The sequence below is a fragment of the Hemitrygon akajei genome, chromosome 2 (assembly GCF_048418815.1).
Source record: "Hemitrygon akajei chromosome 2, sHemAka1.3, whole genome shotgun sequence".
NCBI classification, from domain to species: domain Eukaryota; kingdom Metazoa; phylum Chordata; class Chondrichthyes; order Myliobatiformes; family Dasyatidae; genus Hemitrygon; species Hemitrygon akajei.
Genome location: NC_133125.1, coordinates 126,587,779 through 126,607,268, shown reverse-complemented (window position 1 = coordinate 126,607,268; position 19,490 = coordinate 126,587,779). Strand labels below are relative to the sequence as shown.

Below are 19,490 nucleotides of genomic sequence, written 5' to 3'. Positions count from 1 at the left end.
TTCCAAAGGAAGCTTTGAGAGTGTATGTTTTGGAAGTTTGGAGCAAATCAAGTGAAGGCTTATCCCTTGGAACTGTCAGTAAGACTCAAGTTATCTTAAGAAAGATACTGACTTTTTAAAAAAATATATCCTGGCAGTAGATCTGAAGGATTTTCTAAAGGTGGTTCTTGTATCTTTCCAGCATGTTGTGGTGCCAGGTACAGGTAGCCTATGACGCAGAAGTGTATATATTTCAAAGATCATGGCTGCCCAGTACACCATAAGCTTTTGGCTATATTTATGGTCTCAATTTTCACAAACTCTTATCCATTGATGCCAAAGGCTGAGCTGGTATACAGATAACAATGATGCATTTCTTCACTAAAGTTTGTTTTTATTGAAACGAGAACCCTCCACTATCTTCTTGACAACCTTTTAAATTTGAGTTAATTGATTCATGGTGTTAAATTTTTCAGACAACAATGCAACTTCAATATAACGAATCTCATTGTCATAAACAGAGATGGTAGAATCCGTTAGTCTCGTGAGACCATGGATCTGCGCCTGGAATGGTTTCCAGGGTGCAGGCCTGGGCAAGGTTTTATGGAAGACCAGCAGTTGCCCATGCAGCGAGTCTCCCCTCTCCATGACACTGGTGTTTCCAAGGGAAGGGCAAGGGCCGATACAGCTTGCCACCAGAGTCGTCGCATGAGTTGCCAGAGAGAGGTTGAAGGAAATGTCGGACTGCCTTAGGGACTCCAGCTCCGGATTTGTCCTCAGGGTTTACTCCCGAAGCCTTTCCCATGAGTGGGTATGGCCACAAGGCAGCGAAGGTTTGAAATCAGAGTTTTCCCTCTCTTAGGTGGACTGCCATCCCAGGCTGACGAGCTCCATCTACCCGAATAAACACAGATATACTATGGGTATCATCATGCCCGCCAAGACATGATAATAACACTGAAAACAAAGGTGGATTATAATATGGGTAGCCAGATTTACTCTGATTCTCACATTATACCAACAATGAACTATGCTGGCAGTTGGTTGGAGAACCGACCAGCTCTTAAAGATTGTTATCAGCCCAAATATATTCAGAGTTTGAATGGACGACCTAGGGAGCTGATGATACAGCTGCAATTTGAGGGATTTTTGAACTGTAATAGAACCTAAGATCAAAAGAACACCAAGTCTTCAGCAGATTGTAGAACTGGAGAAGATTAAAAAGATAATGTGAGTTGAATAATTACATACTGAGATTGGAAGTGAAAAAGGTTCAGGGACACAGGGATGGTACAGAATTGGACAAAAGATACAGAACTAGGTAAAAGACCCATGCCTTAGGGTGAAGTGAAATTTATTCAGGATGAAGAGAAAGGAGGCTAGCCAGGTCAAAGATTTGGAGGTTAGTTTGCCTTCTGCAATGCTAAATGATGTCTGCAGTTTTATTGCCTGGTTCCTCAGCAAAGTATATATAACCTACATCTGAAAAGGATTTTTTTTTGCCTTTTTGTTCACCACTAGTCCCTGTCAATATTTATTCTTTACTCAACATTGTATTTCTTTCTGGGACTGCCATAACATGAATTTCTGAAGTATGTGCATTGTGTAAGGAACTAACTGTGGGTAACTTCTCTTCAGAGTTCAAGAAATCAGGAATCTCATGCAAATCTTGCAAGTTCACTTACCAAGATACATCACACATATATTAATAAGTACAATGTGTTTATATTGAACTTTATTTTTGTAAAGTGTCTCAAGGTCCTTCACAGGAGCATAGCCTTTGTCTTAGTGTTATTACCCATATTTGAACCAGATGAGTTTAATTTCACAAACCATGCTGGAAGCCTGGGCACAAAGTGGAGCATCCAATCAGATATCACAGCCTGGTGCAACAACTGTGCTACCGTAAACCGTGAAGAATTGCAGAGAGTTGTGGACACAGCTCAGTCCCTGACAAAAACCAGCTTTGTCTCTGTGGAATCTGTCTGTACTTCTCACTGCCTCAGGAGATCAGCCAACATAATCAAAGACCTCTCCCACCGTGGGCATTATCTCTACTCCCCGCTTCCATTGGGCAGAAGATACAAAAGCTTGAAAACATGCACCAAGGATAGCTTCTTGAACTCATCATGGTCCTTGCACCTTAGTTGTGTGTGTACTGTACTTTCCCTGGAATTGTAATAATATATTCTGCATTGTGTTGTTGCTTTCCCCATTGTGCTACCTCAAATGTGCTTGTGTTTCGGAATGATTGGCATGTGGAACAAAGCTTTTCATTGGATTTTGCCACATGTGGCAATTGTAAACTAATTACATTTATCTGTATCACTATTTCAACATGATACTGACTAAGCACCATACAACCAAATGGATTTTTCAGAAGAACAGTCTTCTCAAGTAAACATAAAAGATCTTCTGGTTTATTGCGAAGAGCAGTGTTCTGATCGTTGCATATTCCTCAATCTCGATTCCCAAAAAGAATATTACTTCTTTACTTACTTGAGCCCTTTGCTCCCAGTGGAGCACAGGCCTTCGATGACCTCCCATCTCCATTGTCCTCCGAAATTGATGGTACGGATGGAGTTTATCAATGCTTCTGCAATCCATTGCATCCACTGTACAGGGGATTGGCCTCTACGGCTTCACTCAGAGCTCTGTTGGCCAGCCCTACCCATTTCCAACTCTCACGATGGGGACATAGGGTCGGACTTGGAGAGGCAAAAAGACTGTCCTTCATTTACAAACACCTAACTTCTGGTCATCACGACAAACAAATGAGTTCCCATTACATTATTAAATTCAAACGTCTAACGTAAATACATAAAATCTTCCCCACAAACAGCAGAACCAGTTTCCTCTCTCTCCCCCATTTTTGTAACAGTTCTTTCATATCAGTCTTATGTGATTTTGATGCCTTTCATTACAATAAAATAGAGATACATTACCATATTGAGTGACGTGTGTGCATTTTCTTACATATGGACAAAAATGCCACATGAGAATCTGTAGAAATTGAGCTTGTTGATTATCCAACAACAGCTTGCATTCAGTTGTGGTTCTTGCAGCTGTTTTGAGGAATTTGCAATACACAGAAGAGTGCTTCATTTTCTGCAAAGACATTGAGGCAATAATTTGCCCATGAAAGGTGTCATATAACTTCAAGTCTTTCCTTTCCACATCCCAGGGAAGATTAGAATATAACAACAAACTACCAAATGGCAAAACACACAAAATGCTGGAGGAACTCAACAGGTCAGGCAGCACCTAGGGAAATTAATAAACAGTCAATATTTCGGGCCCGAAACATCGACTGTTTATTCATTTCCATAGATGCTGCCTGACCCGCTGAGTTCTTCTAGCATTTTGTGTCCTTTGCTTTGGATTTCCAGCATCTGCAGATTTCCTCATGTTTGTAAACAAACTAACAACCCTCTTACACTGCTCCATAAGTAAACAATGCCTGAACCACACATAAATTTGCTTGGAATTAAACAAGTTTTAAATTGTAGAGAAAGCAATGGGACAAAAAGAACAAAAGGGAAGACTTTTTTCTCTTCTCACTTTATTGTGTTTAATGCATTGTCATTGGCCCAAAATGTCAATTCGATTTCTCCCTCCACACATACTGTATTATCTGCTAAATTATTGCCCAGAATCTTGTTTTTGTTCCACTTTGTTCCCAATTGTTCTCATTTAGAGATTCCAAACTGAATGATCTTGAAAACATTAGGAACAAGAACTTGAATTTATCTAAATCTTACAAGTACTACAATAACCATGACATTTAACGGTAGTTTCAACAAACTAAATTTTACATCAGACCACATGAAGAGACATTAGGACTGGCCTTCAAAGTCTTGGTCAAACAGTTAAGCTTTCATGTCATATTAAAAGATGCAAAACAATTAGGCAAAAGAATTCCATAGCTCAGTGCAGTTGGAAGTTATTGGTACCAAATTTGGGAAGAAATAAATTAAGAAAGGGCAAGAGGATATGATTTGAATATATAGATTTTGTAAGGCTGAAGAGACGGCAGGTAATTATGCAGATAAAGAACCTTGAAGCTATAAAGGGATTTCAGAGAAGAGGCATTTTAAATTGAGGCATTGCTGGATACAATGTAAATGTAGGTAAGGACACAGATGAACGGACCTACATGAATATAGACAGCAGAATGATGGATGAGCTTGTAAATGTGGAAGATGGGAAGCCAGCAGCAACTATAAAGGTACCAGCATGATTTAAGCAAAGGCACATGGTAGGAATATAAGAGAATACAAGAAGGATTAGGACACTTGACCTCTCAAGCCTTTGTCACCATTCAAAATTCCCAGAGCTAATCAACTCTTCTTTTTCGCCAGTTCCTTATAACCTCTTTGATCTTCCAAATATACATCTGTCTCCATCTTAAATATATATTAAATTGTCTCACCTCCACCACACTCGTAGGCAAAGTAGAGACTCAGTACACTCAGAAGAAATTTCTATGGAATTTATTTATAAATTAACAGCCCCTTGTCTTGTAGCAATATCCCCTTATACTTGAGTCTGAAACAAGTGATAGCATTTCAGCACTTGAACATCTATCCTGTCCAACTCCCTTATAATGTTATAGAAACACAGAAAACCTACAGCACAATACTGGCCCTTCAGCCCACAAAGTTGTGTCGAACATGTCCTTACTACAGAAATTACCTAGGGTTACCCATAGCCCTCTATTTTTCTAAGCCCCATGTACCTATCCAAAAGTCTCTTAAAAGACCCTATCGTATCCGCCTCCACCACCGTTACCACAGCCCATTCCACACACTCACCACTATCTGCGTAAAAAACTTACCCCTGACATCTCCTCTGTACCTACTTCCAAGCACCTTAAAACTGTACTCTCTCATGTAAGCCATTCCAACCCTGTGAAAAAGCCTCTGACTATCCAGATGATCAATGCCTCTCATCATCTTATACACCTCTATCAGGTCACCTCTCATCCTCCGTCACTGCAAAGAGAAAAGGCCAAGTTCACTCAACATACTCTCATAAGGCATGCTCCCCAATCCAGGCAACATCCTTGTAAATCTCCTCTGCACTCTTTCTATGGTTTTCACATCTTTCCTATAGTGAGGTGACCAGAATTGAACATAATACTCCAAGTGGGGTCTGATCAGGGCCTGCATAGGTGCAACATTACTTCTCCGCTCTTAAACTCAATCACCCCTGATTGATGAAGGCCAATACACCATATGGTTTCTTAACCACAGAGTCAACCTGTGTAACAGCTTTGAATGTCCTATGGACTCAGACCCCAAGATCCCTCCAATCCTCCACACCGCCAAGAGTCTTACCATTAATATTATATTCTGCCATCATATTTGACCCACCAAAATGAACCACTTCACATTTATCTGCGTTGAACTCCATCTGCCACTGCTCAGCCCAGTTTTGCATCCTATCAATGTCCTGCTGTAACCTCTGACAGCCCTCCACACTATCCACAACACCTCCAACCTTTGTGTCATCAGTAAATTTACTAACTCATCCTTCCACTTCCTTGTTATATGTTGGAATAAGGTCAGCCCTCATTCTTCTGAACTCCAAGGAGTTCAGACCCAGTTGGAGATGTTTATCCATTCAATCTCTTGTGCCTGCTTTGCCACTCTGATACTTTACCTCATTCCACCTTCCTGGACTAAGCCCCACCCCCATAACTGAAACTCTTATTATCCAAAAAAAACACTATCATTTTCTATCTTGACTGTACTGAGTAGCTGAATCTCCGTAGCTCCACTGGGTAGATAATTCCAAAAGATTTACTATATTCTAGGTCAGGGGTTCCCAACCTGGAGTCCACAGACCCTTCAGTTAATGATAGGGGTCCATGGCATAAAAAAAGGTTGGGAGCTCCTGTCCTAGGTGAATACATTTCTTCTCACCTCAGTTGTGAATAGTTGTTCCCCCTTATTTGAAGAATATGACCTCAGGTTCTAGGCACTCCTGCAGCAGAAACAACACCTCTACCTTTAAGAAATTTGTATGTTTCATTAAGATCGCCTTTCTTTCTTTAAAACCCTAGAGAGTACAGGCTCAATGTGCTTAGACTCTCCCCATGGAACAAACCAATCCACCAGACCCAGGGATCACTCTGGGAGAGCTTCATTTCACATCCTCTCTCGCAAATATCATAACGCTAAAATCTTCAGACCGGACCTGCACATTGCATTCCACATATGGTCTAACCAAAGACCCAAACAAATGTGGAAAGATATTTTTGCTCTTTGATCAAACTTACTTATAATAAAGACCATAAACATTCCTATTTGATTCATATCCTGGCAAATTATCATTCAACGATTTGCATAGTACACATGAACACCCAGTTTGCTTTGTAGACGTAAGAGATTGAAGATACTGGAGGCTGGAATGAACCACAAAGTGATAGAGGAACACAGCAGCACAGATTACAGAGGGGGAGAATTGCGAGAGGGTGTGACAGAAGTCCCATCAGATGAAAGGAGGAAAATCTCTTCAAAGTTAGCATACCTTGAAGAGAATTTGCAGACTGGCAATAAAATGGAGACATGAGAGATTGCAATATTAGAATCTGGAGCAACAAACAAAGAACTGGAGGAACTCAGCAACAAAAAAATCTACTGAGTTCCTCCAGCGCTTTGTGAGATTCATTTCCATGCCAATCTTTCTCAATTTCTCATTATATATAAAAATTATTATTCTGTTTTCTGCTAAAGTAGATGATGACACATTTTTCCCACATTATATATAATCATGCCAGGTCTCTTTATTCTCTTGACCTGTTCATATCCTTTTGAAGTTTCTCTGTATCCTCTACATAATTCATATTGTATCATCATTGAACTATTTATGTTTAATTGCCTCATCTAAATCAGATTCGAAAAGCGGGCATCCCCCACTCTGATTCTAATAGTCACAGCACAACCTGAAAATGGTTCATTAATAACCCATTTAAACATAAATCAATCGTCAACATATGTCAGTGTTGTAGTCTACATCTCAAGTATTATAATTTTGTTGAATGGTCTCTTGTGTGGCATCCTAGCTGATACCTTCAGAAAATCTAAATGCACCATGTCGGCTATCTGTTTCTTACAAAACTCCTCAGGTTCATCACATGTGATCCCTACTTGAGACTATTTGTTTCCAAACAACCCTTTCTCACTTAATAACAAATTCTTGCATCTACGACTAGATTAAGACGAACTGGATTGTAGTTTACTATTTTTACTCTTTCTGCTTTCTTACACAGTGGGTTACACTTGTTATTTTCCAACCTGTGGAAACTGTTCTGGAAATCCATGGAATGTTAGAGATGACAACCTTGATTCATTGGTCCTATTATAGTTACTATTCTATAGATTTGCTGAGGATGCCCATGAGAAAATGTATCTCAAGGTACTTTTTAAAAAATTTACTTTTAACTATGAACTTTGTATTTACTGTCCAAAACCTGGGATACAAGTAACTAGGTCCCAGTTAATTATCAGCTTCAAGGCCATTAATTCTTTTTTTAAACTAACACTCCTTTCATTTCCTTGTTTCTGATTTATTTGTACGTCCTTTTTGTGAAGTAGACACTAAATATATATTTAATTTCTCTGCCATTTCTTTATTTCCCCATTTAATTAATGTAATCAAGGAATGCTATTTTGCACTCCAGGATTAAGAGGAGGAAGTGAAGGTTGGCAGGATTTCAATTCCAATTCTAGTGACTGGTAACCTTATAAGTATTTCCCAAGGAGCCAATTTTGCAGAAATTTGAACTAATTCTATCTTTCAGAAAACAAATTTCAGTAGTAGTAGTAGTACGTCAAGTAGTAGTACAAGGTTAATTCCTGGGATGTCCGGACCGTCTTACGCAGAGAGATTAGAGAGACTGGGCTTGTACACACTGGAATTAAGGAGATTGAGAGGGGATCTGATTGCAACATATAAGATTATTAAGGGATTGGACAAGATAGAGGCAGGAAATATGTTCCAGATGCTGGGAGAGTCCAGTACCAGAGGGCATGGTTTGAGAATAAGGGGTAGGTCATTTAGGACAGAGTTAAGGAAAAACTTCTTCTCCCAGAGAGTTGTGGGGGTCTGGAATGCACTGCCTCGGAAGGCAGTGGAGGCCAATTCTTTGGATGCTTTCAAGAAGGAGCTAGATAGGTATCTTATGGATAGGGGAATCAAGGGATATGGGGACAAGGCAGGAACCGGGTATTGATAGTAGATGATCAGCCATGATCTCAAAATGGCGGTGCAGGCTCGAAGGGCCGAATGGTCTACTTCTGCATCTATTGTCTATTGTCATGAGATCTTAAAATGTATAGCTTTTTAGGAAGGAAACTGGATTTGATTCATTCAGGGTTACTTGCAAAGAGGATCCTCCCTACCACCAATGTTCCAACTAATTTATTATGACAGCTACATTGACAAACCATTGCTCTGAGAAGGAAAACTTTACATGGCCTGAAACCTGTGCGGCATATTACATTTAAAAAATCCAACCGTGCGACAACGAAGACTACGTGCACGGGAGCATTTCAGTTACTGCGCAGTCACACACCCACGCAGCTCAGAGGGGACAGTGCCTCTCACCCAAACACGTATATTCCATATCCCATCCACCTATACCTTACACACTCCGATCCACAATTTAGCTGTTCAGTCACCTCTAGTGATCCAGCCCCATCGTCATGCACTTTATCTTACTATCTCACCCAGCCATTCCACTCCAGCTGGCTACGTCTCCAGAAAGCAGACATTGTCAATATGAGTAACAGAAAGGAATGCAAGATAGAACTTGGCTCTCTCATTGTTTCCCCCCCCCCCCCACTTCCAAAGACAAGTCAGTGAAAACATCACATCAAATATCCATTTTCCCCATTGTTCATCAAATCCCATCCTTTCCACCAGCACCAAACAATTCAATCTGACCACACTAATCCAAAGTACTCTCACTCCATCCCTTCTAATCTCACTACTACAACAAACCCCAATGGTTTCACCAAACAGAAGCCACTACATTTCTGGGGGGAAAAAATGACATTAAACAGAATGAGTGGTGGAATGGATAAGACCTGGCTTATAAGGTCACTCTAACTAATAATAAATGAGAACAAAGTTGAAATGTTACTAACAATCAGCAAGTCAGGCAGCATCTCTGGAAAGAGAAAGTGTTAATGTTTCAAGTTAAGACCTTTTCATCAGAATGCTAAGTGAGAAACTAGTGCAAACTGTTTATCCTGACATTCTCAATTACTGGGCAACACACACAAAATGTTGGAGGAACTCAGCATGGCAGGTAGCATCAATGGAAAGGAATAAACAGTCAATGTTTCAGGCAAAGACCCATCATCAGGACTAGACAAAAAAGATGAGAAATAAAAGTAAGTAGGTGGGGGGGGGGGAGGGGAGGAAGAAGTACAACATGGTAGGTGATAGGTGAAACTAGGAGAGGGGGAGGGATGAAGGAAGGAACTAGGAAGTTTATTGGTGAAAGGGGTACAGGGCTGGAGAAGAGGGAATCTAATAGGTGAGAGTAGAAGATCATGAAAGAAAGGGAAAGAGGAAGAGCACCAGAGGGAGGTGATGGACAGGTAAGGAAAAAGGCTGGAGAGGGAAACAGGAATGGGCAATTACCAGAAGTTCAAGAAATCGATGTTCATGCCATCATGTTGGGGCTACCCAGATGGGATATCAGGTGCTGCTCCTTTAACCTGAATGTGACCTCATCACAGCAGTACAGGAGGCCATGGCCTGACATGTGGGAATGGGAAGTATAATTGAAATGGGTGGCTACTGGGAAATCCCGCCATTTTCTGGCAGATGGAGGATAGGTGCTTGGTGAAGCAGTCTCCCAATCCACGCCGGGTCTCACTGATACAAAGGAGGCCGCACTGAGAGCCTCGGATAAAGTTGATGACCCCAACAGATTCACAAGTGAAGTGTCGCCACACCTGGAAGGACTGTTTGGGCCCTGAGTGGCAGTGAGGGAGGAAGTGTAGGGGCAGGTATGGCCCTGGTTCTATTTGCAAGGATTAGTGTCAGGAAGGAGATCAGTGGCAAGAGATGAGTGGACAAAGGAGTCGTGAAGGGGTGATCCCTGTGGAAAGTGGGGGGGGGGGAAGGGTAGGGAAAGATGTGCTTGGTGCTGGGATCCCGTTGGAGTTGGCAGATATGTCGAATTATATACTGGACACAAAGGCTAATGGTGTGGTAGGTGAGGACAGAGAACCCTATCGCTGACATTTCAGTGGAAGGATATGGTGAAGGTAGACAAACGCAAAATGAAAGAGATGTGGGTGAGGTCAGCATTGATGGTGGAGGAAGGAAAGCCCCTTTCTTTGAAGTTGGATATGTCATTAGTTCTGGAATGAAAAGCCTCAACCTGTGAGCAGATGTGGCGAAGATGGAGGAACTGAGAGAAGGGGATGGCATTTTTACAAGTGACACAAAGTGTCACAAGTGACATTTGCGGATGACACGAAGCTGGGCGGTGGTGTTAGCTGTGAGGAGGATACTAAGAGGATGCAGGGTGACTTGGATAGATTAGGTGAGTGGGCAAATTCATGGCAGATGCAATTTAATGTGGATAAATGTGAGGTTATCCACTTTGGTTGCAAGAACAGGAAAACAGATTATTATCTGAATGGTGGCCAATTAGGAAAAGGGGAGATGCAACGAGAGCTGGGTGTCATTGTACACCAGTCATTGAAGGTGGGCATGCAGGTACAGCAGGCAGTGAAAAAGGCAAATGGTATGTTGGCATTCATAGCAAAAGGATTTGAGTACAGGAATAGGGAGGTTCTACTGCAGTTGTACAAGGCCTTGGTGAGACCACATCTAGAATATTGTGTGCAGTTTTGGTCCCCTAATCTGAGGAAAGACATTCTTGCCATAGAGGGAGTACAGAGAAGGTTCACCAGATTGATTCCTGGGATGGCAGGACTTTCATATGAAGAAAGACTGGATCGACTAAGCTTATACTCACTGGAATTTAGAAGATTGAGGGGGGATCTTATTGAAACGTATAAAATTCTAAAGGGATTGGACAGGCTAGATGCCCGATGTTGGGGAAGTCCAGAACGAGGGGTCACAGTTTAAGGATAAAGGGGAAGCCTTTTAGGACCGAGATGAGGAAAAACTTCTTCACACAGTGAGTGGTGAATCTGTGGAATTCTCTGCCACAGGAAACAGTTGAGGCCGGTTCATTGGCTATATTTAAGAGGAAGTTAGATATGGCCCTTGTGGCTAAAGGGATCAGGGGATATGGAGAGAAAGCAGGTACAGGGTTCTGAGTTGGATGATCAGCCATGATCCTACTGAATGGCGGTGCAGGCTCGAAGGGCCGAATGGCCTACTCCTGCACCTATTTTCTATGTTTCTATGACTGGTGGGAACAGGCATAGTCCAGGTAGCTGTGAGAATCAGTGGGTTCATAAAAAAAATATTGGTGGATAGGCTATCTCCAGGGATAGAAACAGAGAAATTGAGAAAAGGGAGGGAGGTGTCAGAAATGGACCAAGAATATTTGAGGGTAGGGTGGAAATTGATGACAAAGTTGATGAAGTCATCGATGTACTGTAGGAAGAGTTGGGGAGTGGTACCGGTGTTGGCCTGTAAAATGGACTGTTCCATGTAGCTGACAAAAAGGTAGGCATAGCTGTGACATATTTGATTGCCCACGACTCTACCTTTGGTTTGAAGGAAGTGGGAGGAGCCAAAGGAGAAATTATTAAGAGTGAGGGGTAGTTCCACCAGATGGAGGAGAGTAGTGGTGCAAGGGAATTAATCGGGTCTGTTGTCAAGCAAAAGAAGAGATCTGTAAGGCCCTCCTAAAGGGGGGATGGAGGTGGACAGGGACTGGACATCTGCAGTGAAAATAAGATGATCAGAGCCAGGGAACCTGAAATAATTTAAAAGATCATCTTAAAAGATCTCAAATCTTACAACCCTACAAGATCCTATCAATATCTGTACAATATCCCACTGTCTTACCATAAGCTCAATCTAACCATCCAACTTGTTTAACACACCCTACATTACTAACCCACAGATCCAATCTCTCTATTCCATCCAGGTTTATCACCGACCCACTTTTCCACACACACCCTATCCCATTACACAACCCTCCCCTCTACCACAACCCCTCGTAGCAACCACACACACACACTATCCCATTACACAACCCTCCCATGTACCACACACGCTCTATCCCATTACACAACCCTCCCATGTACCACACACACTCTCCCATTACACAACCCTCCCATGTACCACACACACTCTATCCCATTACACAACCCTCCCATGTACCACACACACTCTATCCCATTACACAACCCTCCCATGTACCACACACACTCTATCCCATTACACAACCCTCCCATGTACCACACACACTCTATCCCATTACACAACCCTCCCATGTACCACACACACTCTATCCCATTACACAACCCTCCCATGTACCACACACACTCTATCCCATTACACAACCCTCCCATGTACCACACACACTCCATCCCAGTACACAACCCTCCCCTGTACCAAACACACACTATCCCACTACACCACATACTACCCCCCCCACCCAATCACACCTCCTCTCCCCTTTACAACACCCTTCATACCCCACCCTACCCCATTAATCCTCTTCTACACCAATACACACGCTACCCATCATCACCATCCTATTCGGAAAGCTGGCACAGCGCCAGTGCTTTCCGCTGAACTCTGGCCGTCAGATTTGCTGAGACGTCAGGGCAGGAGCGGCGGTGGGAAGTTCCGAGGAAAGGACGTCACAAAGGCCGGGCCTGCGTCGAGCTCTGTGCGCAGAATCGGCAGTGGAGTCGTCGGCAGGCCAGGGTGCCGGAGCGGCGGCTTGTTTACCTCCGATCGGTCGGACGTTGCTGACGGGCGGGGAGCGAGGGGTTGTTTGCCGAGTGGATCGTGATTCAGCCTCGGAGAAAGTGAAAAAAAGGAGCGAGCGAGAAACGGCCGGGCGTTTTGCTGAGGCAGCGAGGATGATGGAGCATCACCAGGCCTGCAGCCGGTACCAGGCGGTAAGTCCGGCCCTTGTGTCGGTCCGTCACTCGGGAGCAACGCTAGGCCCGTTGTATTTTGGTCTTTTCTAGCCCCACTCCCTTGTGTATTCGGTTTATTGTCCCTTGGACGTCTGATCATTTTGTGCTTACAACCGGAACAAGAACAGCCGCAACACGCAAGGGGTTTCCTTCAAATGGAGCGTATGACTTGTTTTTATCCACTGCAGTGACTGTCAATTTGTGTGTAGGTGGAATAAGACGGGATGTTGTTGGCGCTTTTCGGTCTTTCTCTCTGCCATATGTTTCTAGAGTGAGGCAATTGGAGTTGGTTCAAAAGCAAATGACAGGTGGTGTTGAGGCCTGACATACTGCACTGGCAGATCAGATTTTGTAATGTCAGAATTCTGCAGTGAAGGTAGAATTTCAAAAGCAGCGTTGTTAACTTGAGAAATTCTGTTGGAAAAAAGGTGGTGAAACCAGAAATCCTTTTTTTGAGCAATTTATTATAAACATTGGTATTAGAGCTTGATTTTGGAAATGTATCAACAGATTATTTATTTCCTCAAATAATTTATATGTCCATGGCATTATTTTAAATTATAATTGGAGAATCTTTGGCCAAATTCTAAGGCACTGAGGACAGAAGATTTGTGAAGTTCATAATTTCTGCCATGTTTTGGTCAGTGGATTATGATACTGTAACATTAGCTTGATTATTTATGAGAATCAAATTTTTGCAGTTTCTGAATTTAACATATAAAGATTTAACTTTTGAGAATTCCTGAGGTTACTTTGCTCTTTGTTTCAATAGTTACTGTGAATATCTGTTTATATCGTAGATGTTATCTATTTCTTTGTGTAACAGTTCAACTGCAAGTCCAAAATGAATCTAGTCTAATACCTTTTATTTGTATCCTTTTCTTCACAAAATGTAAATTATTTTGGGACTTAAATTGCATCTTTAATTGTTGATGGCATTGTTGAATTCCATCAGGGAAAGATAATTTCTTTAAATTTCTCAATGTAAAAATACATTTGTACTCAAGATGGGTAGAGATTCTGATTCAGAATGAAAAGGTTCTTGGTGGTGGCATGCAAGTAGAAGAACACGCTGCTTGTATTCAGGAGGGGGGTAAAGGACATATAATTTACAGGTTTAGAGTAAGGATGATACTTAAAAGCTCAAAGTAAATTTATTATCAAAGTACATATATGTCACCATATATAACCTGAGATTCATTTTGCTGTGGGCATAATCAGCAGTACTGTAGAATAGTAACTATAATAGGATCAATGAAAGATCAGCTAGAGTGCAGAAGCCAACAAACTGTGCAAATGCAAATATAAACAAAAAGATGTAGTGCTTTCTAGCGTTTATGACAAACTATTCTTGGTATTCCAGTCTGGTACAGGTTTCCATTTTAGCTTAAGTTTTGTTGTCAAACTCTGCCATCTTCATCAGGGCTGATGCCTAGGCGTGTCTAGTCCGGTGGTAGATATGATCCCATCAACCATCCCTCCTGATTGGTCAGTCCTCATCCAATCAGGTTTCTGCTGTCTTACCTTGTTTTCAATTGAATTCCAGCTCTTACCTTGAGCGAGACTTTTTCTATCGTTTTATTTCAATGGTATCCTTCATCAGGTGATCCCAAAAGCCATTGGCACGGTCAGTAGTTTTGTGCCACCAAAGTCAGTCTTATGTTCTGCTACTGCCAATTTATCTGCGTAGTTCTATCAGATACACCTCCTATGCTGTTGACAAGTAAGTAGCATGAGATAACAAGATAAAGAGTCGTTAAAGTGAGATTCTTGGTTTTGGGAACATCTCAATGGATGGGCAAGTGAGTATAGTTGTTTTCTTTGTTTAAAATCCTGATGGTTGTGGGGCAGTAACTGTTCTTGAACCTGGTGGTGCGAGTTCTGAGGCTCTTGAATCTTCTACCTGATGGCGGCAGTGAGAAAAGACCATTGCCTGGGGGTTGGTGATACTTGATTTGCACATAATGCAAGAAGCATGTGCCAGAATTTAATACCACTTGAGTATTGAGTTGTAAGGAAGGCAGCAAATTCTGTATTGAATCAGGAAGTGACAAAGATCTGTTTTAAAAGTCTCCTATTGCATTTAAAGCCCTTTTGCCATTTTCCAGAGGCTGCTGATGGACTGGATGAGGTTCCAAGACCATGTGAATGGTAATATAAGAGTTAAGTTTTTGGCTGTTTTCAGTAGTCTGGAATTTAGACACATATAATTAAATCTGGAATGTAAAGAAAACACGTCTTGGTGGTAGTCAGAGCAAACTTATTACTTTGTTCCTGATTCTCTAATGTGTCATGATGAGGGAATCTGGTTCTGCCTTTTATGTGACATCAGACCCACAGGCAAATAACTGTCTTGACAGTCATTTGAAATGGCCAACCAAGCAGCTTTTTTTCAGTGAAAGCAAGGGATGAAAAGAAATGCCGCCGAACAGTGGCACCCACACCCTGTTTGTTTAGATGGTTAGTAAAATTATGATGAGGTGAGTTTGTTGCACCTTAATGTTCTTTGTAGTTTGCTGATGCTTTCCATTTTCCTTTCTGAATCGAAATTGAATGTGATTTAGTATTTATATTTGCACAACAGTTTTTCTTGTCAAATTTCTAATTATTTCTGAAAAAATACTGAAACTTCTGTTGTGATGGTATTTGGTTCACTTTCTGCAAAACCCTAAACAAAATTTTAAACTATATCTGATATATAGTCTCACATGGTGGATTGGATAGTGGACTACTTGACAGATAGACCTCAGTATGTGCGGTTGGGAGACTGTAGATCTGACACGGTGGTCAGCAGCACAGGAGCGCCGCAGGGAACCGTAGTCTCTCCGGTCCTGTTCACCCTGTACACATCAGACTTCCAATATAACTCGGAGTCCTGCCATGTGCAGAAGTTCGCTGATGACACGGCCATAGTGGGGTGTGTCAGGAATGGACAGGAGGAGGAGTATAGGAAACTGATACAGGACTTTGTGATATGGTGCAACTCAAACTACCTGCGTCTCAATATCACCAAGACCAAGGAGATGGTGGTGGACTTTAGGAGATCTAGGCCTCATATGGAGCCAGTGATCATTAATGGAGAATGTGTGGAGCAGGTTAAGACCTACAAGTATCTGGGAGTACAGTTAGACGAGAAGCTAGACTGGACTGCCAACACAGATGCCTTGTGCAGGAAGGCACAGAGTCGACTGTACTTCCTTAGAAGGTTGGCGTCATTCAATGTCTGTAGTGAGATGCTGAAGATGTTCTATAGGTCAGTTGTGGAGAGCGCCCTCTTCTTTGTGGTGGCGTGTTGGGGAGGAAGCATTAAGAAGAGGGACGCCTCACGTCTTAATAAGCTGGTAAGGAAGGCGGGCTCTGTCGTGGGCAAAGTACTGGAGAGTTTAACATCGGTAGCTGAGCGAAGGGCGCTGAGTAGGCTACGGTCAATTATGGATAACTCTGAACATCCTCTACATAGCACCATCCAGAGACAGAGAAGGAGTTTCAGCGACAGGTTACTATCGATGCAATGCTCCTCAGACAGGATGAAGAGGTCAATACTCCCCAATGCCATTAGGCTTTACAATTCTACCGCCAGGACTTAAGAACTTTTTAGAAGCTATTATTAATGCTTTTTGAGATAGTGATTTAGATGCATATCATATTTTTTTACTGAGTTAAGTATTGTATGTAATTAGTTTTGCTACAACAAGTGTATGGGACATTGGAAAAAAGTTGAATTTCCCCATGGGGATGAATAAAGTATCTATCTATCTATCTATCTATATAGGGATCTTCAGGTACCCTCAATATAGGGAGGTTAAACTGTATGCACCTACACTTCAAAGTCTTAACTTACTTCTCTGTCTAGTCTCTGGCGAGGTCCATCTACCAATACCCACTATTTGAGTGGTGGGTTCCCCTTCCCTATGAAGGAGGAGATACTTCCAGCTAACAAAGTAGTTTAAATAGTTTATTTTTAATGATACACATTTATATTTAGACAAAGTTCTTAACATACGTCTAACACTCACTGTGGATTTCTGATTTATAAAAGATTTCTGAATTACAAAAGATTTATAAACTGAAGGATTTCCAAACACGGGTGCAATTCTTATGAAGTAAAGCAGTATACAAAACGAGTTGCAGATGAACAAGTCATCCATCTTTGAAACCAAAGGTTGAGGAATGAATTCTAGTTCTTTCTGTCACTCCATCTTTCTGTCATTCTCCTTTTCATTCCTAATAATCACCAATGATTTTTAACATCTATACTGTTTTGCTACTAATTAACATTATCTGCGTGTGATGTTTTCCAGATACTTTTGCTGGAACAAAGTAATTCACACAGATGGTCTAAAACAGAAGTTTCCCAACCTGGGTTCCATGAACCCTTGGTTAATGGTAAGGCTCCATGGCATAAAAAGAGTTGGGAACCCCTGGTCTAAAGACTTCTGGGGACAGATTCCAGACACCCAAAATTAATACTGTGAGGTCTAACTAAGTACACAAATATCCAAACAATTGATTGATCAGTAATATGTATGACCATGTTTGATGAGCTAAGTGACAAAGTCAGTCTGGTCTACAAGGTTCTTTGAGTTCAGTCATAATGCTGCAAATAACTCCAGCCAGTACTGTCTGGTTTTATGCGGACCGATTAACATTCTCTCATTGCTTTATGTTGGTTAAACATTGGACCTACAAGAACTCATGTTTACTTGTTTAGGCATAAAGCTGAGCAAGAAAAATTGGTTAGAAGTTTAACTTTGTCAGAAACAACTGTGACCCTTTGGAAAGGTCATGCTGCTGTGCTGGAAAGCTGAAGTTAGCAATAATTCTTTCGGGCCCTGGAAAGTGAATATTCATCACACTCTTGTAAAACCATTTTTAGTTTCTCCAGCAAATCTGAAGACTCAGTTGACTACTTAATCACAGTTACTACTTCTTTAACTGAAAATCTTGACAACTTAGCGTTTTAGTTGTGTCATGTTCACTGCTAATATTTTGCTCCATACTCCAACTACTAATTAAGACTGAACAGTAAAAGAATTGTTTTCTAATTGAACTTGTAACAGTTCAACCAAGGTGCTGACTTTTGCAAATTTGTTAGTAGGCTTCCTAATCTTTGTTAATGAGTCTTGCTGAGTCTAAAACCAAGGATAATAGTAGTTCAAGTTGGACTGAGGGGAGGAAAAATTTCTTCATTCAGGACATGATGAATCTTGTGAATTCAACACAATCATGACAATTAAAAGGTTAATATTCAAGTGTATTGAAAGCAGAATATTTGGATATCAGCGGATCTATAGTGCACAAAGCTGAAACTGAGTGAGAAGATCAGCTACGATCTTTACGAATAGCAGAGCATGATAAAGGGCTTGCTAGTCAACCCTTCATAACTTTCAAGTTCTAACCCGATATCAGTCTTTCTCTCAGTGCATGTGATTGTATTTTGATATCTGAATTAGTTATTTTCAAACTGTGACTGGGCTTGGATTCTGGAAGAAGAAAATGCTGTTTGTTCTAGAGTTCATCAATTGAATTTTGTTTTCACTTCGATGCTTCTGCTGTTGGTGTAACCTAATCATTTTGTTTTTGTCTGGGTTGATTATTGAAGTATGCTACTTTGCTACATATTTCTGATTCACCACAGAGATTGGATTTAGTCCTCATTCATGAAAATTCTTTTGTAGAGAGATGATAGGCCTGCATTTGTTTGCTGTGTCAATTGCCTATTTAAAAGTACGAAATTCTATTTAAATTGGGGAATTCTGGATATTCTGCCCCACATTTTTGTTGCTATTTGCTATGTTATATTCTCTTTGTGAAAGCCGTTTTATAAAGAAAGGATGCATTCTTTTTAGGTTTCACTGAGAAAATCACATCCTTTCATCTTGTTGAGGTGGAGATAAAATGCATGTATGAAACGAATAGTCAGTGCACTGAAGGAGAATATCTGTATGAACGAAATGACTAAATTCTCATATTCACTGGGTAACATTGGTGATGGAGGTTATTATTTCTTTGTCAAACACAGTAGTTGAAATATGATGCCGGTTTTACTGACTGATGTAAAATTCTTCGGAAGTAAAATTTATATCAATATACTTTTCAGGGTGTTCTCAAAGAAAACCAAAAGTGTAGGATTTGAAAAAATTAGGATGATATGGTCTCTGTCACCATGGGAGCTTCTATATCCTCCCCAAAACAAAGCAATTTGCATAGCAAGATGTGGGTGTATACAGTTGCAAGAAAAAAGTTTGTGAACCCTTTGCAATTACCTGGTTTTCTGCATTAATTACTCATAAAATGTGGTTTGAGCTTCATCTAAGTCACAATAATAGACAAACACAATCTGCCTAAACTAATTGGGTGATGCCTTCTACAAAAGCTATTTAGGGTCAGGTGTTCCAACAATGAGAT

General features: G+C 41.2%; 1 protein-coding gene across 3 annotated transcripts in view; it reads left to right on the top strand.

Annotated features, from left to right (window-relative positions):
- The first annotated feature begins 12,752 nt into the window (after nucleotides 1-12,752).
- The window catches only part of ndfip2 (Nedd4 family interacting protein 2), a 79,764-nt gene continuing 73,026 nt past the window's right edge, over nucleotides 12,753-19,490 (top strand). The window contains exon 1 of one of the 3 annotated variants that reach the window (XM_073027455.1): nucleotides 12,753-13,061. In XM_073027455.1, the coding sequence (XP_072883556.1) occupies nucleotides 13,023-13,061 (39 nt within the window). In that variant the 5' untranslated portion in view covers nucleotides 12,753-13,022. The remainder of the gene's footprint in view (nucleotides 13,062-19,490) is intronic. The other 2 variants (XM_073027436.1, XM_073027445.1) reach the window with 2 other exon arrangements.